At 59.7% G+C, this 26,836-nt stretch overlaps 1 protein-coding gene across 6 annotated transcripts in view; it reads right to left on the bottom strand.

The window, feature by feature from the left end:
- Window positions 1-660: 660 nt before the first annotated feature.
- Window positions 661-26,836, bottom strand: part of SHANK3 (SH3 and multiple ankyrin repeat domains 3) — a 52,489-nt gene continuing 26,313 nt past the window's right edge. For 2 of the 6 annotated variants that reach the window (XM_059937326.1, XM_059937327.1), the window contains exons 18-23: window positions 26,628-26,708; window positions 22,554-22,577; window positions 18,775-18,905; window positions 18,048-18,132; window positions 11,396-13,646; window positions 661-3,218 (exon numbers count right to left, since the gene is read on the bottom strand). In XM_059937326.1, coding sequence (XP_059793309.1) covers window positions 2,627-3,218; window positions 11,396-13,646; window positions 18,048-18,132; window positions 18,775-18,905; window positions 22,554-22,577; window positions 26,628-26,708 — 3,164 coding nt within the window. In that variant the 3' untranslated portion in view covers window positions 661-2,626. The other 4 variants (XM_059937330.1, XM_059937329.1, XM_059937331.1 and 1 more) reach the window with 4 other exon arrangements.

The raw sequence follows: 26,836 nt of genomic DNA, 5'->3' as shown, positions 1-26,836 counted from the left end.
ACTGGTGTGATATCCCGCCTCTGCGGCTCTGGCCCTCCCTCGGACCTGGGCCCCGCAGTCTCCACCCTTCCATGGCTCCCTCTGGGTCTCCTGTGCCCTCTCACCTCACTGTTCCTCCTCCTTTCACTCTCTGAGGTGCCTCTGCCCTTCCTGTGAGCTACCACCCCCCACCAGGTGCCACACAGCACTTGCCCCATCGATGGCTGGTGGCAGCTGGCTCAGAGGGGAGAAGGCCTGAACGTGGGCAGAAGCTTTGGGGGCAGGAAAGCAGGGATGGACAGAAGAGGGTTCAAAGACAGGAGCAGCAGAATTTAGGGGCAACTGGATACCAGGGGGAAAAGTGGACAGAGGCCACGGAGGACAACCGGACTTACAGCTCAGGGGGTGTCATTCACTGAGCTGGGGAGCAGAGAGCGAAGCTTCCAGCTCAGGAAGCATGGGCTCAGGTCCAGCAGGCCTCGGAAAGAGAGAGAGGCACGGAGAAGCCGGGCACGTGGGCATGGAGGTCAGCAAAGAGACTGGGTCAGAGACAGGGATCTGCAGGTGATCACTGCGTGGGGCTGAGTGCTTGCTCCAGGCCGGGGAGGTTTGTGTGAGCTGTCCAAGGGACAGCAGAGTTTGTGCTCCCGATACCTCCTCAAGCAGGCAACAGAGAGGTGGTTTCATTTCTTATAAATTTATTACATAATAATATTATAATAATTATTATCAATAATAATAATAATATAAGAAACATAGATCTCTGTGGGGTGTATCACAACGTCAGGGTCAGGAGGCCTCAGGACTGGAGCAGGGGGTGAAATCCCCCAGCTGGAACTCCATACAAAAGGAGGGGTGAAGCAGAACTGACCCTGTAAAGTTAAAAACCCAAATTGAACGGAACCAAAAACCCACAGGTGAGTGTGAGACGAGTGTGTATGTGGCAGTCTGTTACAGTGACTGCCGCCGTGTGTGTGACCTGGTCTGTTGGTGAACGGGTTACTGGGTGTGAATCTGCCCAGGGAATGGGGCCGGCGGGCCGGGGGCGGGGCGGGTGGGCACAGACCGGCGTGCCAGGTCCCTGGGCTGTGAAAACTTCTGTTTTCTGGGTTTTTTAATTTTTATTAAAAAAAGCTAGAAATATAAACAGAAACTTGTGAGTGACGTGGATGGAGCTTAGTCCAGACTCCAAACCCTAGGTTTAAAAACGTCCCGGGCCCCCCACCCCACAGGTCATTGCTGAGTGTGAGGAGTCACAGTAAGGGGGGCTGGGGTGCCTGCTGGGCTCTTTGCCTCTCCCCAGGGCTCGCAGTGGCCTGACTCTAGGGCTGCCCCGATGATCCCCCCTAGAAGCCCGACGGGGGGAGCACTGCCTCCAGGGGCCCTCGGGGGCCTCTCCCAAGCAGCAGGCCTTCACCAAGAAGGCGCACTCAGGCTCGGCGAGGCTCTGGAGGGCCAGGCTGGGCAGACAGCAGGTCCCAGGGTGCAAGACGACCTCTGACTTTCTTTGGAAGTGGAGACGGGGTGCTTTCACAGGCACACACCCATGCACGCACCCTGTGCACGCTTCCGAAGCCCCTACACTAGTCCAGAGTGGCCCCTAGGGACCGCTCTCCAGTCAGGCACACGCGGGGCTCCGATGCACTCAGTCGCACCCCGAGATTCACACACTCGCACATGTGCGCACACACACAGGGCGGAACTGGAGACTTCAGGTCTGAGGCAGGGAGGCTTCTTTGCTGTAGTCGCCCAGCAGCGTGGGGAGGAGGCTAGACCCCTACTGGGGAGGGACCCTGCGAGAGAGATAGCTGGGGGCGGGTGCCAGGGCCCTGCCCTCCCACCCCCCACTCCAGGGCCACGGTCTCCCAGGCGATCTGACCTTGCTAGTGCCCAGCAGGACTCGCTGCCTGCCGCCCCTCCTCCACGCAGCACCTGAAGGGTCGGTGGGGCACACTATAGCTCAGCGAGGGGAGGGGGCCCAGCCGGGGCCCCAGGGCGGGTTACTAGGACCCTGGCCAACCCCAGACCAGCTGGAGCGTCCCCCGCCCCATGTGGGGTGGCAGTGGCAGTTGAGGGGCCAGAGATGGAAGACTGGGCAGCCGCAGCGGAACCACTGGGGGGCTGGAGGGGAGGGGAAGGGAAGCTATTGAGGACAGAGATATTTGTTCCTTTTCTCGTTCCAAATATAGAGTGGATTAAAATATGCAAAACAGGGGGGCTCCTTGGCCCCCAACCGAGAACCCCAATGTCTCCCCCCTCCCCCCGAGTCACCAAGGTGTGTCTTGACCTTGCATGCTGGACTAGGTTCCCCCCTCTGGGAAAGTAGCCACCAGGAGCTGAGCGGGAGATGGTCAGGCCGGAGCACCCCCGTCCCCAACCCCCTCCCGCTCCAGACCCCCGCCCCGCCCCACGGCCCGCGCCCTTCCTGACCGTGTGCTGGGTGGGGCTCGACGGCCTGGGAGGGCACTAAGCAATGTACAGGGCAAGTCTCCGAGCAACAGCAAACAGGACGATTCATGCAACATTCCTGGCCCGGGCGCCGTTGGGGTGGGGGTTAGGGGGCGGGCCGAGCCCGCGGCCCGGGGGCGGAGGTGGGGGGCCCTGCCGGCAGGGCGCGGCCGGGGCGTGGGTTGGGGGGGGGGGGGCGTCAGCTGCCGTCCAGCTGCCTGAGCGCGCGCTCGATGTTCATGCGGTGGCCCACGCGCGTGACGCCCAGCTCCACGAAGTCGTCCTTGGTGAGCGCCGGCAGGTGCGCGCCCTCGATCTCGTGGTCCTCGAAGCGGTCGCGGTGCTCGCCCAAGTGGATGCTCTCCAGCCAGTCGCCCACGTCGAACTTGCTCCAGAGTTGCAGGGGCTTTTGCTGGAAGGGCCGGCGCGGGCTGGGGGCCCCGGGGCCGGGGCCAGGCGCTGGCGAGGGCAGCGGCGAAGGCGAGGGCGAGCGGCTGCGCGCGCTCACACTGCGCACCACAAAGCGCACCTCCTTCGGCTCGTGCGGGATGGAGAGGCTGGACGACTTGAGGATGGTGGGGGGCGTGAGGCCGAAGGGCCGCCCCGCGCCCCCCGCGCCCGCCCCCAGCCCCTCCACCCGCTCCAGCGACGCGGGCTTCACTGGGCTCGGGGCGCGCCGCGCCACTGGGTAGCGGCCGCCGGGCCGCACCGGGTAGGAGGCCCCGCCGCCCGGGCCCCCAGGGCTGCGCTGCGCTGAGATGGAGCTCAGCTCACCGAGGCTGCTGAAGAGCCTGCGGAGGGAGAGGGGGTCAAGGCCAGGTGAGGGGCACTAGGCGAGGTGGGGGTAGGCGGAGGGGCGGGGGCCAGCGGCCAGGAGGACTCTGGGAGGGCGGGGGCGGGAGGGGGCGGCCTGGGACTCGGTGGGTAGCCTTAGGGCCAGAGGAAGAAAGGAGGGTAGGGTCCTGTGGTTACTCTGGCCTGGTCCTCAGAGTCAGAGCCGGTGCCCTGCTGGGGGAGGGGGGGCCCTAGACTGCACGGACCGTGAGGAGTAAAACCCCTGGCCCCCTCCACTCTTTGCGGGCTCCAAGAGCAGGCTGCCGGAGGAAAGACAGCCGCTGGGGCAAAGGGCTTCCCACCGCATTTCCGACAGCCCGGGACACCGGCTCTGGACACTGCCCCGTCCACCCACACCCTGGAGAGTAAGACTCTGGCAAGACCCCTCACCACTTCTCCCACACACCACTTCCCCCTCTGTCATCACGAGGAGACCCAGGAAGACCTGGGCTGCCTGCAGGGCTGGCTGAGTCGTGATAAAGGCTGGTGGCAGCACAAGACTGGACAAGCCCATGAGGTCTGAGACAGACACGAGGCGGCGTTCCCACCCACACAGAGCAGCGGCACGTGCAGGACAGGCGTGAGGCGGCAACACACCCATGACACGCGGCCTCCCCGCACAGGGCAGCACACAGCAGCAGCAGTAACACCCACGTGTGTTACATACATGCAGCAGCAGTAACACCCACGTGTGTTACATACATGCAGCAGCAGTGGCAGGAGTGGCAGTGGCCTGTTCATGACAGTGACACAGCAGCACATGTGCACGCACACACACACACACACACACACACACAAACACACAGATGGGTCTTCACTTCCCAGCATCACCTGATAGGACCCCAGGCCTTCAGCCCCGCCACGCCCCCCAGCATGGCCATGGTGGGAAGCCTGGCTGGGGGGACCCCTCCAGAGAAAACCCACTCCTAGATCCCATGCCACCTCCACCCCGTTTCTTTCCCTATCCCCTACTGTGGCCACGGGAAGCCTCATGGGGCCGTCAGTGGCACCAAAGCCCCGTGAAGCCACGCAGAGCAGAGATCCAGGCGGGCAGGCGCAGCGCACGGACAGTGAGAGGCATGGGATGGGCATGCTCACTTACACAGCCGGCGCTCGGGACCACCGCGCAGCTAGACAGAGCAGCCACATGCAGATGGGCAGGAGAGAGCAATGAGAGAGAGTGTTAGCGGCCCAGGCCCTCAAAGCAGGCACACGGCCCCCAGTCACGACCACAGTGAGGGCAGCCAGGTGCAGGGACCCCCTGGCCAGATACCCAGTAAGGGAGGAATTCAGGTGCAGTGGGCCCAGGTGCGATGGGAGGGAACACATCTGGAGCTGCTGGAGGAAGGAAAGTGCAGGCCCGACGTGGGCAGAGCTGGGTGGGCTCCTGGTTTCCCTGTGACCTGTTCCCTGGTCCGTGAAGTGCAGACCACAGTGGTGTCCATCCACAGGCTTTACTAAGAACCCTGTGTGGCAGCTGCTCAGCAGACCCCTGGCACTTGGGGATGCCTTGTGTCCCCTTGTGCTGCTGCTGCCTGAAGGGCCTCTCTCCAGCTGCCATCCCACCTCCCTCTCCCTGCCCTTGCCCGCACTGGGCTAAGGACCCCTCCCCTGGGTTCCCCCACCCACCTCTGTGCCATCCTGACTGGTCCCTGTCCCACACCGCACGGGCACCCTGAGCATCCTTCCTCCCCTGAAAGCAGGTTTTGTCTTTTCCCGTCTCACCCGTGCAAGGTCAGCCTCCCCCTGGAGATCCAGCTCTGTCCCTCCTACTCAACCTGGTTTCCATTGCCTTCCACTGGCTCCCTCTCCTCTGCCTCTGTCCCTGCTGCCTTGCCCAATTGCTCAGATCCAGAGCAGAGCCTCTTGAAGAGGCCAGACCATGCTTCCCCCACCCAGCAGAGGGGGACTCCAAGGACACCTGGGGTGATGGGCTCAAGGAACAGGCACCAATCACCAGAAGAAACCCTCCCCTCTCCCACATCTGACCTCCATGGTACCGCCTGGGTTTCGGAGCAAAGTGGGGCGGCAGTGGAGGGTGGGGGAGGGCGCCCAAGTGGTGGTGATTGCTAGGGAGAGGGCGAGGGAGCAGCGCTGGGGGGCTGGGCCCAGTACAGCGCTCCCCTCCCGCCACCCCGGGCCCTCACGCATCCCACCCTGGCATGGGGACCTGCACCTCAGGATGGAGTTCTGTGTGGCCCACCCCCAGAGTCCCCCGGAGCAGGGTCTGGAGCCCTGGCAGGGGGTGAGCTGGAGGCCTAGGATGAGGGCAGACCGGCTCAGGAGCACCAGGGAGACCCTGCCGAGGGGAGATACTGGGTGTGGGGAGGTGGGCACCTGCCAGAGGCTAGGGCTGGTGCCAGGAGGTGCCAAGAGTGAGGGGCTGATCCACTGGAGTGCAGGGGAGCGGGCCGGTCACACTCCTAAGGCTGCCCTCCCAAGACCCCAGGGCATAGCAGGGAGTGGCCAGGGATGCCCACGGCCCAGGCGTCTGCTCCTCCTCCCCTTCCTCTTGGGGAACAGGGAACTTCCCACATTGCCCCAGGCCAGGCACCCTGGGAGCATCCATGGTCAAGGTCCACATGTTTCCACACCACCTCTGCAGAGCCATCGCTGTCCGTCACCACTCTGAGCTGTCTGACGGCCTCCCCAGCCAGGCTCTGACCATGGCATGGCCACATCAACCCCTGCCGGCCTCCCAGAGGGCTTCTGGGCCACCCACTCTCTAACATGGGGTACCTCGCTAGGCACCAGCACCCCTGGGTGCCTTCCGCTCTTCCTCCAGACGTCTCAGCCAGGCTCCACACTCCCCAGCAACTTTCCCACCAGTGTCTGAACCTTGCAGTGTCTCTGGCTTCCTCGTGACTCCTCGACCAGTGAGGCCTGGTCTTGCCCCCCCACCCCTCGCCCTGCAGTTACCGAGGCTGTCAGCAGAATCCCCTTGCTGACCTGTCCGCTGCTTTCCCTCTTAGGCACCCTTTCCTCTACCCCTTCCTTCCTAGATAGGTTCCTCTCTTAGTTCACACCTTCTCCCAGGCCATGTCATCCGCTCCCACCCTTTTCTGTGACCGATGTGCTCATGAATGCCACATGTGAAGCCAAGCCACTCTCTCCTGAGCTCTCCCCAGACCTCTCCTGGGGTCTCCAAACATGCTCTCCCTCGCCCCAGAGGCCTGGGAGCCACCATCAGCTGCTCCATCCTTTCACCCCCATGGCTGATATGTCACCAACTCCCAGCATTAACCCTGGCCCTCCTCCTCACCCCCAGCCACCTCTGGATCCAGACCTTTCATGGTCCCACTCAGGACCTTTCATCTCACTTCCTAATTGTTATCCTTGACTCTTGGTACCTAGCTCAAAGCCAGGAGCACAATATGCACTGAAAAAAAATGTTACAAAACAAAAACAATGTGACATGTCACTCTCAGGCTTGACTGCCTGTCAACCCATTGGTGCCAACAGGCAAGAAAAAGCCCACTCCGGCCCTGGTCTCTGCCTGGAGGCTTCTGCCACTGCACTCACGCAGGGCAGGTCTAGGCCTGTGGCCTTTTGAAATTTAAGAGCCTCATTAACGGAAATAATCCTCAACAGGAGCACAAACTATATACGGGCTTGTGAGCGTCCCATCGCACTCTCTCTGGTCTCCGTGTCTCACTCCAGCCCTAACTTCTCACCGCCCACACCAGGTCATGGCTCCAACCTTGATGCACCCAGATGCCCCTATGACCCCTCCTCTGTGACCCCTTCCCGCTCCCCTAGCAGAGTTCCGTGAACTCCTGAAGCCCTGATCACATCTCCTGCGAACACACCTCACAGGTCCCCAACCTGTGAGGACCTCCGCAAGGACAGAGCACAGCCTGGCCCCTGTGCCCTGCACTGGCCAGCACACAACAGGTCCAGTTTCAAAAGAACAAGCCCTGAGGCACCTGCAGTCATGCATGGCTTTATGCAGATCCCTGTCAGACGTGCTAGCAGGACGGGCTCACAGTAGGTCCCTAGGGCAGGGTTTCTCCACCATCGCAGAAACGTGCATCTCCTGTGGGATGCTAATTAGTGATCTACTAAAGAAGCTGTCCGAGACCACAGCACACAGCACATCAAAAGTTCTGAGAAGTACTGCAGGAAAGAAACCTCATCAACTTTGTGTTTCCAAAGCTATTTCGCCATGAACTCTTTTCTGTAAAATCAGATGTGACAGTCAGACAGGTGTAAAACTGAGGGCCACAGCAAAACTGAGTATTGCTGTGGGGCTCAGAGACATGTGGCCCTCAGACCACATGTGGGATTCAGATCCAACCGTGGGGTCTGGAAGACAAAGGGAGTTCAGAGCAGATGTGGGGCTCTGAGCAGACAAATGTTCTGCCTATCAGGCTAGACCCAAAGCTAGAAGCATAAAGAGGTGGATGGTCTGGGATCAAAGTTCCAAAAAGCCAAAGGCCATGGGCCTTCTGGATGGCCCCAGTGCATTTCCACAAGTTGCCGAGCTTCAAGTCCATGACATAAGGGGTAACCTCCCCTTCCCCTTCTGAGATCTTCCTAGATCTCGGGCCGCAGAGTGTCTTGCGGGTAAAGGACGCCAGAGCCTAGACTGAGCTGTCAGTGAGGAAGGTGGGCAGAGCAGGCGCTTCCTTTCTCGTGGTGCCTGTCGGGTGAGGAGAGGGGCAGGCCTGCGAGGGAACACATGGGGGGCCAGTGGACAAGGCACAGGGGTGTGACCCACTGGGTGGCCGTGGCAACTGCCCTAGGGCTTCAGCTAGGATCCATCCTGGGAAGGTCACAGCCCCACCGGGACATCAGAACTTCCTGCACTTCGGACATGTCTCTGAAAGACAGTATCACTAGCACTTTTATCACTACGTGAGAAATGAGTGTCAGACTCTAGCCACTGCTGGCGGCAAAACAAGAGCTGCCCAGCAGCGCCGACGGGCAACACAGCCACTGCCGGCCACATGCGGGGCTGACTGGACGTGGCCACAGCACCTCCTGCTCAGCCGCCCGCCAGTGGCCAGAAGTGAAGGGTCGAGGACAGGCAGTGGGGCCCACTCCAGAGGGCCATGGTTTCACCCAGGTCCGCAGGCAAGAAGGAAGAGGAATAAGAGGAAGGAAGGAAGGAAGTGTGAACAGGAGCAGAAGGGAATGTGGAGGGAGGTGGGGAAGGAAAGGCAGGGCAGACGGGTAACGTCGCTGGGCCTGTCAAGCGGCACCGGCTGGGCTCAACTGCGAGTAATTTCAGAATCCACGTGCTGTTCGTTATACGCCTGACTGATAAACAAAGGTTCGGTCTACACAATGAACACATATGCATTTCTGTGTGAGGGGAACTACTGCACACAAACACAGTGTCTGTCACTAGAAGGGGTTTAATGACGGAGGCTCCAGATTATAGTGGACAGATAGCGGGGCTTGAGGTCAGATGCCACCATCTACTGGCTGGAATGGATCTCCTTAGAACCTCAATTTTATTGTCTGGAAAATGGAGATTATATTATTATCCATCGAACAGAATGGCTCTGAAGATGAAGTAACGTGACTTGGCCTTCTCCAGTGCAGAGCGCTCATTTTCCCGTAAGGACCCTAAGAGTCCCCCTACCGGCCTGGCTGAGTGCCTGGTCACCCTCACCAGTTCACAGGGGTGGGACTGAAGTCCACTGAGGTTAAGTGGTTTGTCCAAGAATACAAACTCAGATGCAACCTGCTGAGGGTTGGAATCCAGGGCAACAAAGCGAGGTGCTAAAGCTGGTGAATGCCATGGCACAGGGAGTCTCTTGTTTTAGGCTCTCCGGCATCTGGTACCTTTGGGAACAGCACCTGATTTTCCTTTGGATACCCGCCCCCCTCACTCAGCACCCATCCGGTAGCTCTGGCTGACCCCATGCCCTGGCTCCCAGGATAGCATATGAGGCAGGCCTGGCCAACAGCAGCCCTATGTCTCCCTGACCCCAGTGCCCGTTTCAGGGGAGGCAGGGGATCCACACGAAGCCAATCGGAGGCCGGGATTCTGCAGGAACTCCTGAGGGAAAGAGGCTCACTCTCCAGTGGGCCTGCAGGACAGATGGGATGCAAAGGTTGGAACTGCTGGCCTTGCCCCCTCCCCCACACCACTTCCAAGAAAGGAAACAAACACAGGTTCTGGCATGACCCAGACCCACTGGACAAGAGAGCCTCGCCGTGACAAAGGGGAAATGCTGAGGACGACCGTGAGGGATGTGGCGGAAGGTCCAGCCCAGAGACCACCTCCTCCTGCCCTGTGACTGCCCAGCTGCACCACGGGAGCCAGCAGAGCTAAGGCAACACCTGGGCTCTCCTGAGCTCAGCCGAGGGGCTCGACAACCGGCAAACCTCAACCAAGTGTCTGTCCTTCTGTGGCATTTGTCCTAAGCCGCCTCCCTAGACCTCAGATCACAAAAGACAGCACTTGCATTTAGCTTTGTTCTTTCGTACGTTTAGCAAATGTTTTATTGAGGCCTGCACTGTGCCAGGCACTGTGCTGCCCGCTGTCAATGGCTTTAATTTTCATCAGGACCAAGGGGCACAGAGGAAAGGAAGGGCTGGTGGAGGCGGGGAGAGACAGAGAGCGAAGATGGGGACTGGTCCAGGCTGCATCAGGGAATCCCCACCCTCCGCTCCTCAGAGGCCTTGGACCTGGGCCGCTCACCCCAACTGGGCACTCCTGGCCACACCCCTAACACCCCCTCGAAGGGCACTTTAAACATCGCCCTGCTGGGAAGAGGGCTTTCACATTCAACTGGGAGTTGGAAGAGGTGAAAAGGGGAGGGCCGCAGCGCAAGCCTGGGGTGATGGGAGCTGGAGGGCGGCGCTGCCGAACCACTCGGGGGGGGCAGCAGCAGGTTCCCAAGCCCCCACTTATCCTCCGAGTCCTCAGCTGGGAGAAAGGAGACCAGACAAGCCCCTGTGAGTAAGACCTGCATTCCTCACTGCTTTGTGAACTCTGCCTTCCGAGGTTGGCAGCAAAGACTCACTAGGTCAGGAGGTGGCACCCCATGTGCTACCCACAAAGCCAGAAGTGGGGGAGGGCCTATGGAGCACAGAAGGCAAAGGCAGACAAGGGCTGGCCAGGGGACGACCAGCTCTGCCTCAGACCACTCGTGGGCAGGAACCAGCTCTCCCGCCAGCAAGCATGGCGCCCACAGGCCCGAGGAGGTACCCCTTGGGGGCGGAGCCTTGGGAATGAGGTCCTCAAGGAAAGAGCCAAGGGATGAGCCCAGAGGCTCTGGCAGCTTCTGCCCAGCCGGAACAGCACCCCAGCCCCCTGCTTGGCCCCTCCCCCCAAGCCAGTGCCTCCCCCCATTTCCAGGGCACCGTGTGGCCTCTTTAAGTCCCCACCTTGTGTAGGAAGTGGGCGGGGAGAACAGAGGAACGGGTAAGGTATGGAGAAGAGAGGGCAGATGGAGGTGCAGAGAAACGGCATGATTTCCGCCTGAGAATGGCTTCTTGATGCACTTTGAAAATCACGCACAGGGATCTGTGTTTGAGGGACTCTGAGGTGGTGCTGAGAGACAGAAATGTTTCTGGGGCAGAAAACAGGAAATTGGTGGTGGGTCCTAAGAGGAAAAGGATCCAGTGTACTCAAGGTTTCAAAAGGAAGCAAGGCAGCTACAAAGCGAAGCAAGGAAAGATGGCACCAGCCACGTGAGACAGCCATGAGGCCACAGAGAAGCCAAGTGGCTGGGGTGGGAGTGGGGGCGAGCTGCAACTTGAGAGCGGGCCAGAGAACGACCCTTGATGGTAGGAGAGGCAGCTACGTCAGGTGTGAGAGTGAGAGCGCAGGGACCCCGGGGCAGGGAGCCTCCAGGAGGGCTGTGGAGGCGCTCATGGCCAGCCGGGGTCTCGGTGGGTGCCCAGCTCCCACTGCCAGCACCAACAGGGATAGAGAGAACAGAACCCCTGATATTTCAGATCGCTGAAAGAGCCTTCGGTCTCAGACAGATAAAGCAAGGCCAGGTAAAGGACAGAGATGCGGACGGGAGGAGCACAGGGGTGGGTGCCACGGACAGGTGAGGGATGGGACAGGATGGGCCGTGGAGGAGGAACAGAGGGAGCCGTGGAAGGACGAGAGGAAGAACGGGGCAGGCGTGGACAGGGGACAGGACCCTCCCCACACTGCCCTGCTCACCGAGCTGCCGCGATGGGCGATTTCTTGGCAGGGTCCAGCAGGCCGCCCAGGCCGCCAACTGGCTCCTCCCCCAGGGAGCGGGTGTCTTTGTTCAGCTGTTGCAGGCGGGAGCTGAGCTCACTGATCACAGTTGGTTTGTCGTCTTCGGGCCCGGGGAGCCCCCGGCTCTCCACGGGGTCCCCCCACAGCTTGGACCTTCTCTGGAAGAGGTAGCGAGGGCGAGCAGGCCCGGCAGCAGAGGCCAAGCCGGCGGAGGCGGCGTGATGCTGCTGGGCCATGAGCTCGCTGTCCGAGGACTGCTTCAGCAGCGGGTCCCTGAAGGTCACCGGCCCCTTCCCCAGCGGGGACTTGAGCTTGGGCTTGGGAGGCACTGGTGGCTTCTCGAGTAGAAAAGTATGTCCGTCGGCGAAGGAGGTGTGGGTGTCAGTGAGTTCCCCGCTCTCCGAGCTCAGGGTGGACATGCTGGACACGGTGGAGATGGTGCTCGTGGTCTCCAGGTGGGGGTCGCTGGAGCTGCGCGTGTCGGCCTCCTCCACCCCCGAATCCGCTGCGGACTCGGGGGCAGGGGGCGGCTCGCTGCTCGGCTTCCCTGAGGCCGGGCCTGGCAGCGTGGCGGGCGAGGGACCTGGGCCAGGGAGCGGGGTGGCCAGCAGGACCCCATTGGCAAACTCTTCAGGAGGCGGCACGAGTCCGATGCGGGCCAGCTCCTCTCTGGTCTCCTCATCGCTGGAGGACAGCTGGGCCGGCGGCAGGTTCACGGCGAACACCAGCTCTGGCTCCTCCTCTGAGCTGCCCTGGCCCAGCCCGGCCTCTGCTGGGGTACTGCCAGGGGGCTGGGCCCGGGGGCTAGGCAGGGGCTCTGCCACCACGGCCGACTGCGGGGGGGCCGGGGCCAGCTCTGGGGTGCCCGGGCGCTCCTCTTCGGCCCCCAGCCCGCTGGGCTCCTGCCCGTTGCTGGTGGCGTGCACGACGATGAGGCCGGCTGGCCGCTGCAGGGATGTGTCCAGGACGCTGAGGATCATGGACTTCTTGTCCTCCGGCGACTTCCGCTCCTCCCGGGGGGCCTTCTCGGCTTCCCTGCGAGCAGGCACAGGAACCCAGGCTGGGCTCCTCGGGGAGAAGGCTGGGGAGGCCAGGGGCCCTCGCTCGGTGTCACGAGCCTGCACGTCCACAAACAAGGGCCCAGGGCGCTCGGTGTCAGGGCTGTGCACAGGTGTGGGGGACCGGGAGGGCGCCTGGGAGGCCAGAGCCCGCTCCCGGGCAGCCAGGGCAAGGGCCAGGGGTGAGCTGGGGTCCAGGGGTTTGCCGGTGAGCGGGTGGATGAAGGTGGAGCCCGAAGGCCCAAGGCTCGGGCCGCTGACCAATGGCTTCAGAGCGGAGACAGGGGAGGGCAGCAGCAGGTCACGGCCGGTGGTGGCGCCGGGCCCCAGCAGGCGCTCGTCAATGGAGCGGGAGGGCTGCAGGGAGGGCAGGTCTGCGCTGGGAGGGCTGCTCTCGACGGCGCCCACAGACAGGAAGACGGTGGAGCGCCGCCGCTCCTCCAGCCGCCGGTCCTTGCCTGGGGCCGGGCCGCCGAACGCGAGCCCGGGCCCGTCTCCGGGGCCGTAGTCGAGGCCGCTCGGCCGAGGCCCGCGGTGTGTCGGGGAAGGCTCCCGGGCGAAGCTGCCGCCCGCCGGGCCAGGGCTGCCCACGGCCAGGGCCGCGCGCTCCTGCGCGTCCTCCACCTGCAGCTGCTTCACCAGCGGGCTTTTGCGGCGCTGAGGTTTGGACGGCGCGAAGAGGCTGGCGCTGAAGGCGCCCAGGTTGGCGTAAGGGCTGTCGGGGCCGGGCGGCCGCGGCCGACGCTTCGGGCGCTCCGGCGGGGTGGCCGCTGGCGGGGGCCGGGGGACGTCGCCTGCCTCGGGCGCCGAGTCCTGAAGGATGATCATGGAGCGCGCGCGCTTCTGCCGTTCCGGGTAGGGCAGCGGCCCCAGGGCCGCGCCGGCATCATACAGGCCCGGGGCGCCCGCGCCCAGGCGCGCCTCCAGGCCGGGTTTGAAGCTGGAGCGCACGGTGTCGTAGGCGCGGCCCGGCGGAGGCGGCGGCGAGAAGGCGGGGGGCGGCCCGGAGTCGAAGTAGTAGGGTGCGGGCGGGGGCGGAGGTGCGGTCTGCGGCGGGGGCGGGATGCCTCGGCCCTCGCGCATTGAATCCTGCATCGACGTGCTCCTCGGGAAGCGCCCCTCCAGCAAGGACGCCAGCTTCTCATCTTCCCCTGCGGACAGAGGGGCCCCGGTGAGCCTGGCCCAGGAGCCAGGGGCCTTCGAGGAGGCCCCTCCCGACCCAGGCGCCCGCCCTCCCCGTCTGCACAGGCCGGCCCCGCCCCCCACCCCAGGGCAGCCAATGTCCCGGACGCCAAGGCGCCTTCGAAATCCGCGGGAGGTGCTGGCCGCCAGCCAGAGGACGGAGTCAGGGTGGGCGTGGGCGCTAGGGTGAGATCAGGGGGAGACACGGGGATCCCAGAGCAGGGGATCTAAGCAAGATCCCCAGTCTGGGCTCGTCTCCGCTGGGTCGGGAGGGCTCCTGCAGAGACTGGGGAGAGGTATCCGTTCAGATATAGCGGAGAGGAGGGCCCCCCAGCGGAGGCTGTGACAGAAGACCCAAATTCTGCCTACTCAGGTTGGGACATGGAGAGGGCCCAAAGACAACACCGCAGAAGGGCAGGGGCAGGCCCACCCCCACCCCCACCCCCAGTCGTGGGGACAGAACTACAGAGAAGGGCCAGGGGGTGGCTGGCACAGGCCTTCGCACACAAGACTGAGCAAGGCCTCATCTCAGAACCACCAGCAGTGGAACAAGCAGGTGTCACTGGGAGGCCCTGGTGGCAACCAGAGGCGGGAAGAAGGGAGATGGTCAGAAGTGAGAGGGAGATCTCCCAAGCAGGAGTGACACGCTGTGGACAAGGGGGCAGCAGGGCTGTGGCCGGGGAGAGAGAGAGCCGATGCCCTGGTGAGGGAGGCTTTGTAAAGAGAAGTCCTGAAAGGCTCTACCCCAGAGACCGACGGGCACTGGACTGGGGGAGGCCGCCAGGAGGTCGCTGCCATAGCCCTAGTGGCAGAAATTCAGAAAGGCTGGGCGGAAGGAGGGAGGGAGGGTTGCAGTGGAACGGCAGCCTGAGCACCTGACACGTGTTTTAGTTTCACTCCTTATTGGCTGTGTGACCCCAGGCCAGGCCCTGAGCCCCTCTACGCCCCAGTTCTCTCATGGACAACACAGACTGAAAGTGAACCCTACTTCCTGCCGCACTCAGCTGTCATTAGGATCTGTGCGAGGGCAGGGCTGGAGCGCTCAGAGCCCCCACTGTCCTGCCGCCCAGCTAGGACGGGGCAGGACCTCCCGAGTGTTCCTGTGTACACAATGCGTACACCTGTGCTGCAGGTGTGTTCAGTTAGGCTGCAGGTGTAAGAAGGCCCAATCCAAGGAGAGTGGAGGAGTGGCTCCTCAGTGCTGACACACAGGTCTCTGGAACAATTCCTTGGGGATCTACACCTGGCCTCACTCTGGGCTTGGTCACATTTTTATGAACTCACGACGATGCAGACTGCCTGTTCCCAACCACCTCCTCCTTTGGCCACCACAGTGCTCACCAGGCCTCCCACCCCACACTGTTTGCGTGTGTCCTGCATAACAGCTCTTCTACCCCCTGGCACAGCAAGGGGCATGGGGCATGGGGGAGCTTTTGTATAAGATAAGGCTTGAATTCCAGCTCTGCCACTTCCTGCCTGATACCTCTTAACCTCTTGGCACTTCAGTTTCCTCGTCTCTGGAGACCTGCCCCCTCCCACTGAAGTGCAAAGTGAAGCCATTTAAAGCTTATAGCACAGGGCTGAGCCCCCAGCAGCGCCCCCAGGAAGGTGGCTGAGGTCGACGTCATCATCATCACCATCATCATTTTCAGGCCAGCCTTCCACCCCCACTGCTGGACACAGATTCTGTGCCAGGTTCGGCCTGGGTCTCCTCCCTGCTGCATTTCTTGCGCAGCAAATAAACGCAGCTCAACACCCACAAGCTTGTGCATGAGATGGAGCTACGTTGGACAAGCTAGTGCACCTGGAACACGCCGGAGGGTCAGCATGCCACGTTCTGACCCAGGGTAAAGACAAGTCACTTTCCTTGTGATGCAAATGGGAATCCGTTCTGATACAGAGCGGGTGGGGCCGCTGCCCAAATAACAGCCGTGAGCATTTCTCCAGCACTTTCTGCGCACCAGCCTCAAGATGCAGGACCTACATCTACTATCACCATGAGCAGTTACTCAGTACTCAGCCTGTGAGTACAGCCCTCTGTGCGAACCTCAGAGTGGTCTGAGGAGGTAGGCACTAGATGGTCCCCATGTTTATGGATCAGGACCCTCAGGTTTCAAGGGTTGAGATGTGTGCCCAGGGCCACAGAGCCAGGACAAGGGGTAAGAGCCCCGGAGTCTGACACCTCAGCCAGCGTTCAAGTGGGTGACAGGCGGCAGGCTAGGGCAAGAGGGATTAAAGATGAGCCACCCATGGACTGAGCACAGGAGGGCCCAGGAGGGTGGGCAGGGAACAGCTGGCAACCTCCACTGAGAGGCCTACAGCCTGAAGGACAGGCACTTAGATGCGGACCAGCGGTGGTCAGTACTGAGACTGGGTGGAGCTGAGGGACGGGCCATCCAGGCAGAGTGAGGGCAGGTGGAGAACAGCCGGTCCTGGCAGATGTAAATCAGAGGGAGGCAGAGACAAAGGTCCCTAGAAGAAGCAGGAGAGGGCTGGGGCTAGGCCTCAGGGCCCCAAGGCAAGGCAGATCCCACAGAGGACCAGCTCTAGGGATGTGAGGTGGTATCTTGTGCAGAAAGCCCCCTGTGGCCAGAGGGACGGAGTAGAGGGTGAAGCCGGGGCAGGAGGTCAAGAGGAGACCAAAGCTGTGGCCTCCAGACGCTGAGGCGCAAGACAACGGGGCCTGGCCAGGCAGGGCTGCGAGGATGGTGAGGAAGCCGACCATCCCTAATTTGTCCGGGGAGGCAGAGAATAAGGAGGAAACCACAGAGGATGCCCAGGGCTTAGGCCAGGGAGGTGAGGGGGGAGTGCCTCTTGGCTCCAAAGTAGCTGCAGTCTCATGTGTCTTCTCCCCCACCCTCCTACCTACAGAAATGACCCATAGCGGCCTCTGAAGGACCACTGCTGTCAGCAATTCACGCCATTCTCTCTCAGAAACCCCCACTCATCCTGCATATCTGACCCCAAACACACACACACACCCCCGGCCTTTCCTGACACCCGAGCATGGTTGGTGCTCCCTAGTAAATGTGCTTTTGCCCCCACCAGGTAACTGCTGAGCTGAGCTGTCCGCAGACACGTCACCTCCTCCAACGGAGCCCCCAGACCCTGCCCAGCATCAGCCTGGAGTGTGCATCCATCAGCAGGGGCCCTGGGGTGAAAGAGGGACTGGGTTTGCGGAAACTGATTGGCCAGATGAGTGAATAGAAGACAGGTAAGGCAGCTGTGTGACCTTGGGCAAGTCATTTTACCTCTTTGCCTCGGTTTTCTCATCTATAATCTAGAGGTACTGATGGTGTTACCTCAGCAGGGTTACTGCAAGTATTAAATGAACCAGTGTGTGTAAAACACAGAGCAGTGGGTTACACAGGGACAAATGGATGGACGAGTGGAAAGGTCAGTGGGTGAACAGATGGACAGAAAACAAGACACGTGTGTAGGTGGACGGATGGACAGGTGGGCAGGTAAGGGGGCCTCGATGCCTAGCGGGAGGGCCAGTGGGCGGGGCTTATTAGATGACCCAGTCTGGGGTCAACAAGAGAGGAGATGGCCAAGGGCGAGACGTGATGAGGCCCCAAGGAGACAGGTGCAGAAGGCAAAGAGGCTAAGGACATAGCCTTGAGAAGGACCCACATCTTGCAGGGGAGCGATGGGGACTGAACAGGTCCAGCCTGAGAACTGAGGGGAAAGCCAGTAAGTGTTGTCCTAGAAGCCCTGGGTAGGAAAGTTTCATGGAGGAGGGGGCAGCAAAATCAAACGGGTCCACTGGGAGGAATGCCCTGGAAACCACTGGTGACCCTGGTGAGAACAATTTCAGTTTCAGGTATGGACAATTCCCTAACAGGCCGAGAGGCAGGCAGGGAATGGGAGACAGCAAGTATGGGTGACTTCTGGAGAAAACTGGCTGTGAAGGAGAGGAGAGATATAGAGCAATAACTGGGGTGCCAGGGGGAGGGGAGAGGGCAGATTCAAGGGGAGGGTAGCTTAGCATCAGAAACATGACAGGTACTCGGGCTGCAGGGGGCACAGCCAGGTAGGATATGGAAGACCCAGGGACGGGGATGCTGGTGTCTGTGGGAAGTACAGACGGGGGTGCCCGCTGGCAGGCGGTGACAGATGGCGAGAAGCCTCAAGGGTATCTTTCAGCAAAGTATCTCTGGGTTGGGGGAAGGACTGACACCCCCCCACCACCACCACCATATACGTCCACAAAAAATGAGATTCCTGGGTTGGGGCCAGGAAGAGGCAGGACTGAGAGAAACCGGAAACCTCAGTCAAAGGGTGGGGAGAGACCGGGTCCTCCAGCCCCGCACGCACTCCAGCCCCCGCCCCAGTCCTCCAGCCCCATGCAGCTCCCAGCCCAGCCATACCTACAGACTTGGTCCGTGGAATCCCCTTCCGCAGGGAGCCTGGCAGCTTCTCTGGGCCTGGGAGGCCCTGGCGCTCAAACAGTGACTGTGAGAGTTGGAGGGGGCGGGGGTATATGGAGGTTCCAGAGCACTGGGGTCCCCAGTTGCCCATCCAGCCCCACCCATCCTCCTCCTAAGCCTGATATCAGACACCCCATGTGCTAATTCCAACAGTGCTAATTCCCATGGTGTCTGACCCAGAAGCCAGGCCCAGGCCCTGCCTCCAAGGAGCAGGGGCATGGCTGTGGGCCCACAGGCATAGGCGGCACTGGGCAGGGGTGATGCAGACGGGCCAGAGCAGTCAGGGGTCCTGGGTATGGCCGGGGTGAGGCTGGGGGAGCAGCCCAGAAGGTGCCAAGTGAGAGGAGTGGGCGGGGGGACAGCAACACCATGTTGTGGCCTCAGCATGGCTGGGGTCCTTGCTCTAGGTGGCACAGAACCTGCCTAAGGCGGGAGGCGCCAGAAGAGTGAGAGCTCAGCACAAGCCGGACTGTGGCTGTTCTGAGGGCTGATGGCCCCAGGTGTCTTCGGGAGACGCTGTGGGGTCCTTCACCCCCACCCCTGGAGAGTGGAGTCCAAATGATGGACCCTCACCCTCCAAAACGCACAAACAGCCAGTAGGGGACGTGGCACTCTGACCCCGTGCCCCACCCATCCCCCAGTGCCCCCAGCTGCCAGGCTGGCTTACGCTGATCTCAGCAGGGGTGATCCTGCGACTGGTGGGCCGCTGCTTGACGGTGGCAGCTCTCGAGTCAGCATCCGCGATGTCTGGCCTCAGCGCCGGCTCCGTGGCGGCTGCCAGGATCTCGTCCAGCTTCTCTGCACAGCCAAGGAGGTGCCGTCTCAGCCACAGGGACCTGGAACCCGCTACAGCCCCCTGCAGCCCCACTCACGCATCCCGGCTGGCCCTCCCGGTGCTGCTGACAGAGGCCACTGGGGCCCCGCCCACCTCAGCCCCTCACTCCCCAAGACACGCGATCCAGAACCAAGACAGGAAGCCCCATAACTCGTATCCCATCCAAGCCCCTCACACACCAGAACCCAGACCCTGCTCCAGCCTGGCCCCTCCGGCCTCAGGGAGGCTCCACGAACCCCACTCCAGGAAAAGCCTGGCCGACCATTAGGGAGAGAACCAGGCAGGGGGCGGGACTGTTTACAGCCCAGAGACCTCCTGAATTTCCCCATTTCCCTTTGCCCTTCCACTCTTCTCCTTAGCACATGGCATTACTCGCCTGTCTGTACCGCCACTGCACCAAAAGATAAGCTGTAGCCCCAGAACAGACCCTGATGTACAGTAGCTGCCCAGGAAGAATGTGTATAAACCAAGAACCATGGGGGGGAGGGGGGCGGGGCTCACTGCCAGAGGCTAGAGACCTAAGAAATAGCTGTATGCAGATCAGGAGGCCACAGAACCTACAACCCCCGAAAAGCAGCCCCACCAAGGGTAGGGGGTGCAGAGAAGAGGATATTGGGAGGGGCAGTGCTGAGGGGGCTTCCACCAGCCCCTTAGAAAGCAGCCCCAGAAGCCAGGAGGGGGAAGGACAAGCCCAGGGCTGAGGCCTGAACCAGGTGCCCTCGGGCGGTGCTCTTTTCAAATCTGTTATAAAAGAAAAGCTTTGTTTGCTTGTTTTTCTTAAAGCTATTTAATGTTTTTGAAAGTGGTGTTTTTGATTACCAAGTGACTTGGAAATTTTGTTAAACACTTGTGTCTGAAAACTATCAGCTGTGGACGGATGACTGGGGAGGGCCCACTTAGGGCCAGCACACGGGACACAGCAGGGGCTGGGGGCAGCTCCCATGTCCACCTGGCTGCCACACTGCCCCTCTCATCCAGGAGCCCCACCGCAGCCCACCCATCACTCAGCCTCCAAATCCCTGAGCCCTTCCAGACTCTTAGGAGCTGTGCCAACCACAGAGGACCACGCATCTGGTTACACTTAGTCCTTTCATGCCCCAAGTGCCCCCCCTTGGAGAACTGTGGTCAGCCCTGACACCTCCTCCCAGCACTGCTCAGCAACTGCTGTGGGGAAGGACATAAACTCCTCCGAGATGTACAGTACCCGACCCAGCCCAGACCCATCCTGTATACTGACTGTGCTGACCTAATCTCTTTGTGACTTGATTTCCTGATCTGATAACGGGCATTAAAAAAGGTACCTGCTTCAGTGTCTGTTGTGAGAATTAGCACATACGGCAGAAGTGCTACAGCTGTGCCTGGCTCAACGCAAGCACTGAGGACACACTTGCTACAATTCTTCACGTCTGTGCGCCTCATCTCCCCGAACAGCACATGGGCTGTCAGGAGGAGAGGGCAAATACCCTTGCCAGCATGCCCTGCGCGTCCTGCCTGGTCCCCAAACACAAGAGAGTTCAACAAATGCTACGAGTCACCAGCAAAACACGCTCCATCTACAGACCAGCTCGCGTGGCCTGTGCACAGCGCCCAGCGCCGCCAGGTGCAGACAGGGACGGGCTGCCCAGCGCCGCCAGGTGCAGACAGGGACGGGCTGTTAGAGGGGCCTCCCTGTTTGCTTCTGTAATGAGGTGAGTAATTTCCCTGTGGAAGCTGAAATCACCATGATCACCATTTGCTAAGTCCGTGGGGATTTCCAGAGTTGGAAGAGGTTTCTGTGGCCCCTCTCATGCTGCAACCACCACAGGCAGAAGGGATCGCTACTGCCCCCATTTTACCCAAGAAGAATCTGAAGCTCTGAGAGAGATAAGTTGCCCCAGATCATAGATCCGATAAGTAAGAGATCAGACTTAACAACCAGATTATCCGGAAACCACAGACATAAAGACATGAGCAGAGAGAAGATATTTCCGTGGGACACACAGGGCGCACGCTCACCCGAGCTGTGGATTTAGAGGCTGCGTCTCTAGGTCCAGAGGCACTCAATCTCAGAGACCCAAAGCAGTGTGCACATGAAGTTATTAGCAAAGCGAATATTGTTGGCCATGGGGCGATGGTGCTGAGGCCAGACGAGACTTATTTTCAAAAGGAAAAGAATCAAGAATTCTGCAAACTACAAGCTGGTGAGGTTGACACCAATCCCCAACAAAATGAGAAAAATATATTCTTAAATAAATGACTTTAGATACTTAACAAAAGAAATGAAGCCCATTAGGAACCAGGTCTGGGGCACTACACTGGCTGTCAGGAGTCGCTATGTGGCAGGGACGCAGCTGGGGATGCAGCTGTTTGAACCAGGACCCAAGCAGGGATGAGGGGCCTGCGGGGGCGACGAATCGCCGTCACTTCCCCTACAACTGGAAGAAGCACACAGGCCACAGCAGAGCACCCTGGGAGCCCCGCTAATGAGCTGAGGAAAGAACCAAAATATTCCAGAAATAGCTTGTGTGTCTGCCTCAAAGGTGTGAAGAAAAGTGTCCCCAGAGGAGACCTAGTCATCTGTTTTATACCTGAAAAGACCCTGAAAAGGGAAAGCATTTCACCTGGGACCGGGGCAAGGGCAACGGGAGAATTCAGAGGGTGAGATCGCAGGTCACACAGGGAACCTGGGCTCAGACAGACGGGCAAGTGTGTCCCTGGCACAGGGAAGGCCCAGTGGATCCCGGAGTGAGGGGTGGGCGGGCACCAGGCACAAAGACAAACGAGTGAACACACACGCCTGGGGCCACAAAGCCATCTCAGGCCCCTGTGTGGCACGGACTCCTGTGCAGCAGAGGCTCCAGTCTCCACGTGAGGTGCAGCCGGCTGGCAAAGGCCAGGCCCTAGACCCCACCAGACACTGGACCTCAGCGCCCAGGCCCAGACTCTGTCCCCGCCCGGCTGCTGTGCCTCATGTAGCCGGGCTGGACATCCAGGACATACAGGAAGGAGCGTCAAAGGATACAGGGTGGGAGGTCTGACGGGAGGGGCGGGGGTGGTCAACAACCTGGGCGACAAAGCTCTGGAGCCCAGATTCCTGCTCCTAGAGGACGTCAGCCTTGGGCTTGACCCCGTAACAGATCAGCACAGAAACGGGACCCACACACCAGGCACAGGAGCCCCAGAAAACAAGCAGAGAGAAGCAACACGGGCTGGGGCTGAGCACCTGACACCCCCGCCCCCCTCAACCTGGTCAGTCACCTTGTTCCCCAGGCGAGCTCCACAGCTGGGCCTCCTGAACCCTTCCCCGCTCTGCTCCAGGCTGTGGCACGAGCTGCGGCCTCCACTGGGACGCTTTTCCAGCTCTGCCTCGGCAGCCCCCGTGGCCCTCACACCGCTGCCCCCAGCTCACTCGAGCCCCCAAGGATTGTGGCCACACTCACCATCCCAGGCCCATCTGACCCCTCCCAGGTCCTTCCACTGTGCCCCCAGCAGCCCCCCACGGAGAAGGCCAACAGGAGGGTGCAACCCAGGCTCCCAGACCCCCTGACTTGAACTGGAGCCCCCTCACACACAAGCACATCCGCAGCCAAGGGTCAGGCAAAGCTGGGCCCGGAGCACAGCAGATGACTCACCCCCTTTCCTTCTCCGAATGGAGGCTTGGAATCAAGAAACAGAGTAAACGGGGTGAGAGGCAGGCTTTGTCCCTCGGCACCCGGGCCCCACTCCCCACTCCCACCCCCTCCTAGCCCATCCTTACCCTCCCAACAGCCAGGACCTCCCAGACCCCCACCACCCCTGGCCTATACCCTCGTCAGATCGTGAGTGGCAAATCGACCCAAATGCCAAGTCAGTACCTGAAATTCAAGGTGGGAACAACCACAGCAGGGACAATGCTTGTGTGCATGCATGCTCACACACACACACACACACACTCACGCGTGCTTGTGTACGTCCACACACACACACAGACATGCACACACTTGTGTGGACGCAAAACTAAGTCACACTTGGTTCAAGCAAATGTTTGTTCAGAAAAAAGGCAAAACCCCATAAAAACCCATTTCAGAGACCACCAATGGTGCAGTGGCCACCCACAAGCAGTCCTGCAGTGTGTTTCCAACAACAGGCAAGTCAGCATGCTTTCCAGACCAAGGCCAGTCAGGGACCACACCCTGGCATGGCACCTGCCCTGACATTCTCATCCCGAAAGAAAAAGGAACCCAGAAGTTCGATTTCTTAGGGGAAAGAGGATGAACAGGAGGGGCTTGGACCCATCAGGGCCCCCTCTGGCCTGGGTCTCCACCAACCTCTGCAGCCCCAGCACGTCCTTGGTTCGAGCTATGCAATGAGCACCTGCTGAGTGTGAGGGGCCCCAGGGCTGAAGGGCACTAGAGGGGTCCCGCCCTCCCTCCTTCTCCCTCTCTCTCCCTTCTCAGGAGGAGAGTCCCCACCCAACCCCTCCTCTTAATGCCGTTTCTGCCAGCCACCTCAGCCCTTCCTTTTCTGGGACACCAATGGCCCCCCCAGGATATACCTTCCCTTCCTCTTCCTCCTGCAGGCCCTCCAAGCCACAAGGAGCCACCTTGCGTGAGCCCCCATCCTTGCCACCTGCTTTTTCTGTCGCCTCACGCTTTTCTTTCTTCCAGGTGTTCAGGTCATCTTCTCAATAGACTACAGACACTAAAGGGCCCTATCAGCCCTCGATATTGTGACATAAAACTGACATGTTTATGCTGGCAACGAACCCACAGGTCTTATTTCTATCCCGTAAAAGCCCAAACACTGGATCATGGGATGATCGCTTAGGTACCTGGGAAAACCCTGACGCTGGCCTGGCTTCCTCAAACCAGGTGTGTCTACAGAAGGTCGGCAGGTGGCCTGGCTTCCCAGGACAGCTGTTGTCCAGGGGCAGGAGTGGGTTTCCTGTGCTCCCAGCTGCCCAGGCCCTTCTCTGAACAGAGCCACGGGAAGGGCCTGGGTCCAGTTCAACAAAAGCTGTGACCCCCTCACTCAGCAGTGTGGATGGGGGCTCTGTGGCAGGCTGTCCCTTCGCCCTCCCCCAGACTCTGCTCAGGAAAAGCTGGTGAAAAGGATGCTGACCTCGGGCCACAAGAGTGAGCCCCTCCCTCTGGAAGACAGGGGTCTGTGCAGCAACCCTGTCACAAGGCAACAGAGGGGACGCCCAAGCCAGAGAGGAAGGAGGCTCTTCTTCCAGCCACTGGTCTCCGCACACAGAAGCAGCCCAGAGAGCAAAAGGCAAATCTGTTTCTACAGGGCAGAGTCCCTGGGTCCCTGGATGACAGACCGCAGGCTGCCCAAGCACCTCTTTCTGAACATGCAGCTGGACGTGGCCACATGACAGCCTCTGGCAAGAGACTCCCAGGAACCATCCACCAGAGCCTGGTGTGGGGTCTAGCCAGACCCAGCTGCCTACTGGTATTGGTTTATTGACCAGTTTGGATCTTCAGTCAGTGCAATGGGTCAGCTCCCCATGACTAGCCTTGCACCCTTGTGACCCCGGGGCCCGGAGTCTGCCAGCTTCTCTGCCTTACTCTTGAATGAGAGAGGTTACTAGGCATAGAATTACAGGTGGAAAGGCATTTTGACCCAAGACTTTGAAGTTACCGTTCCGTTGTCTTCTAGCATCTGCTGACCAGACCCCCACTGTCAGTCTGACCCCTGTTCCTTTCTAAGTCATCATTCTCTGGCAGTTAAGATTTTTCTTTTTGTGTAAGGTGTTGTGAAATTTTACTATGACAGGTCTAGAGGTAGCTTTGTTTTTACTTCATTGCTTCAGACTTACACTCCTGCAAACTGGAGTCTCATGTCCTTGTTCAATTTTAGAAAATTTTTAGCCATTTACTCTTCAAATATTGCCTCTTCCCCAATCTTTTTACTCTTTCCCTCTGGGACTCTATTTAGGCTGGGATTTTTCTCATTTGTCCTCCATATTTCTTATCTACTCTTTGATATTTTGCATCTCCTTATCTTTCTGTGCTGAATTTTGGGTAATTTCCTCAGATTTATCTTTTAATTCATAGTTTCTTCCTTCAGGTGGGTCTACCATACTGTTTCCCAGGCACGGGTTTTTAAAATCTCAGGGGCTATATTTTTGTTTCAATAACATTTCTTTAGGAATCCTTTTTAAATCTGCTTATCCTTTTTTTCCCCCCCACTGTGTTGTTCTTTCATTATGAGTTCTGTTAGTTCTCTCAAACTTTGTATTTAAACACCTTGTTTTGTCTCTTTCATAGTATTCTATGGTTTCCAGTTCTTCTGATGCTTATTGCAAGTCTCGGGCTTGCCTCTAGCTCTCCCCCATCTCTTGGCTCTGGGGGGGTATCAGAGCCCCAGTGCCCTGCCCGTAGGATCTGTATCGGTCCCAAGCCCTCATGGACTATGGGAGCATCTGCTTCCTCTCACTCCCTTGGCTCTGACTTCTCTCTTCATTTTTGAGAACTGGGAAATTCCTCTTCTTTTGTTTTGAGATGGCTATGTATTTTTAGAGTTTTACTTTATTCAGAATATTTATGGGGAAGAAGGTCCTGACCACGTCAGCCTAATCTATCCTGATGACTGTCCTCCACACCAAACTAAACTGCAGTCAAGAGTACCTGCTTGGAAGGGAAGGGCTCAGCAAAGGACTAAGGTCAGGGATCAGTCCATGAGGGAGGTCAGAAATAATTTTAGGGGACAGGTAAGGGTTCCTTCTATGGCTGGGGCAGAACCAAGCCGGAAGCCAGGGTTGGGGCTCAGTCTAGAACCAGGATCAAGGCCCTTCCTGTGCCCACGACTGGGTTAGAGCTCAGCACAGGACCAGAGTCAGGGGTCCTTCTATGGCTGGAACGAGAACAAAGTCTGGGACTCGAATTGGGTTCAGGTTATAGAAGGATAGAGCACGTTAACAGTCATGTGTATTGGGACATGCCATGATAAAGATGTTCATGGTCATGTAAGTCAGGGCATAACCATTATTAACTGTCACGTATGTCAGGACATGGTCATGTATATCTGAACATGCCAGTGATGAGGCTATTAACGGTCACGTATATTGAGACACACCCACGATGAGGCTGCTGGTGGTCACCCTGGGATCGTGCCCCCCACATACCCATCAAAGCCCCGACACACTCCTGTTTGCCTCCTGCAACTTACGAGGACCTGTCCCATCATCGTACCAGCAATGTTCACAACGGCCCCGTGAGGCCGGCAGCTCACTCTACTGACCCCTGCGTAACCGACGTGTGAACGGGTGCTGAGAGGGTAAAGGAAATGCAAAGACCACACAGCTAGTGCCTGGCAGAGCCAGGAGCAAAGGTCAGGTCCCCTTTTCTCACTTGGATGAAATGAAGGCGTAAAGTCATACTGGAGGTGTGGAGGGTCAGGGGCAGCGTGTGCACACGCATGCAAACACACTGGTGAGCCAGGGCCTGATTCCCCACCGCCAGGCGTGGTGGTCCCACTGTCCATCTCTAGCCCTGCCACCCTGCCCCTCAGCCCTCAATCCATCCACACGTCAGCTCCCTTTTCAGCCCACAGACACCCAATTCCCCCACCACTTCAGCACCCACCCATTTACCTCTAACCTGTCCATACGTCCATCTCTCCGTCCTCCCTCCCCTCTGTCTCTGCCTGGCTTTGGCCCAGCTCCCCTGACCTGGCCCCCCACCCTGGGCTATCTGCCCACCGCCTGCCCTGCCACTCACCAAGCTCCTCAAGCTCCGCCGTCATGGACTTGGAGCGCAGGGTCAGCGTGGTGCTGGGGGCCCTCTTAGGGGGTGGCGGGGCTGCAAAGAAGAGGGAGGCCTTGGACCTCCTGTCCAGCAGCAGGCAGCGCGGCGTGGCCAGGTGCAGGTGCCACCTGCGCTCCACCGCCTGGATCTCCTCGTACTCCCGGGAGGACGAGTCACACTGC

The sequence above is a fragment of the Balaenoptera ricei genome, chromosome 10 (assembly GCF_028023285.1).
Source record: "Balaenoptera ricei isolate mBalRic1 chromosome 10, mBalRic1.hap2, whole genome shotgun sequence".
Taxonomy (NCBI): domain Eukaryota; kingdom Metazoa; phylum Chordata; class Mammalia; order Artiodactyla; family Balaenopteridae; genus Balaenoptera; species Balaenoptera ricei.
The sequence above is the reverse complement of the archived record's forward strand: the minus strand, read 5'-3'. Positions and strand labels throughout refer to the sequence as shown.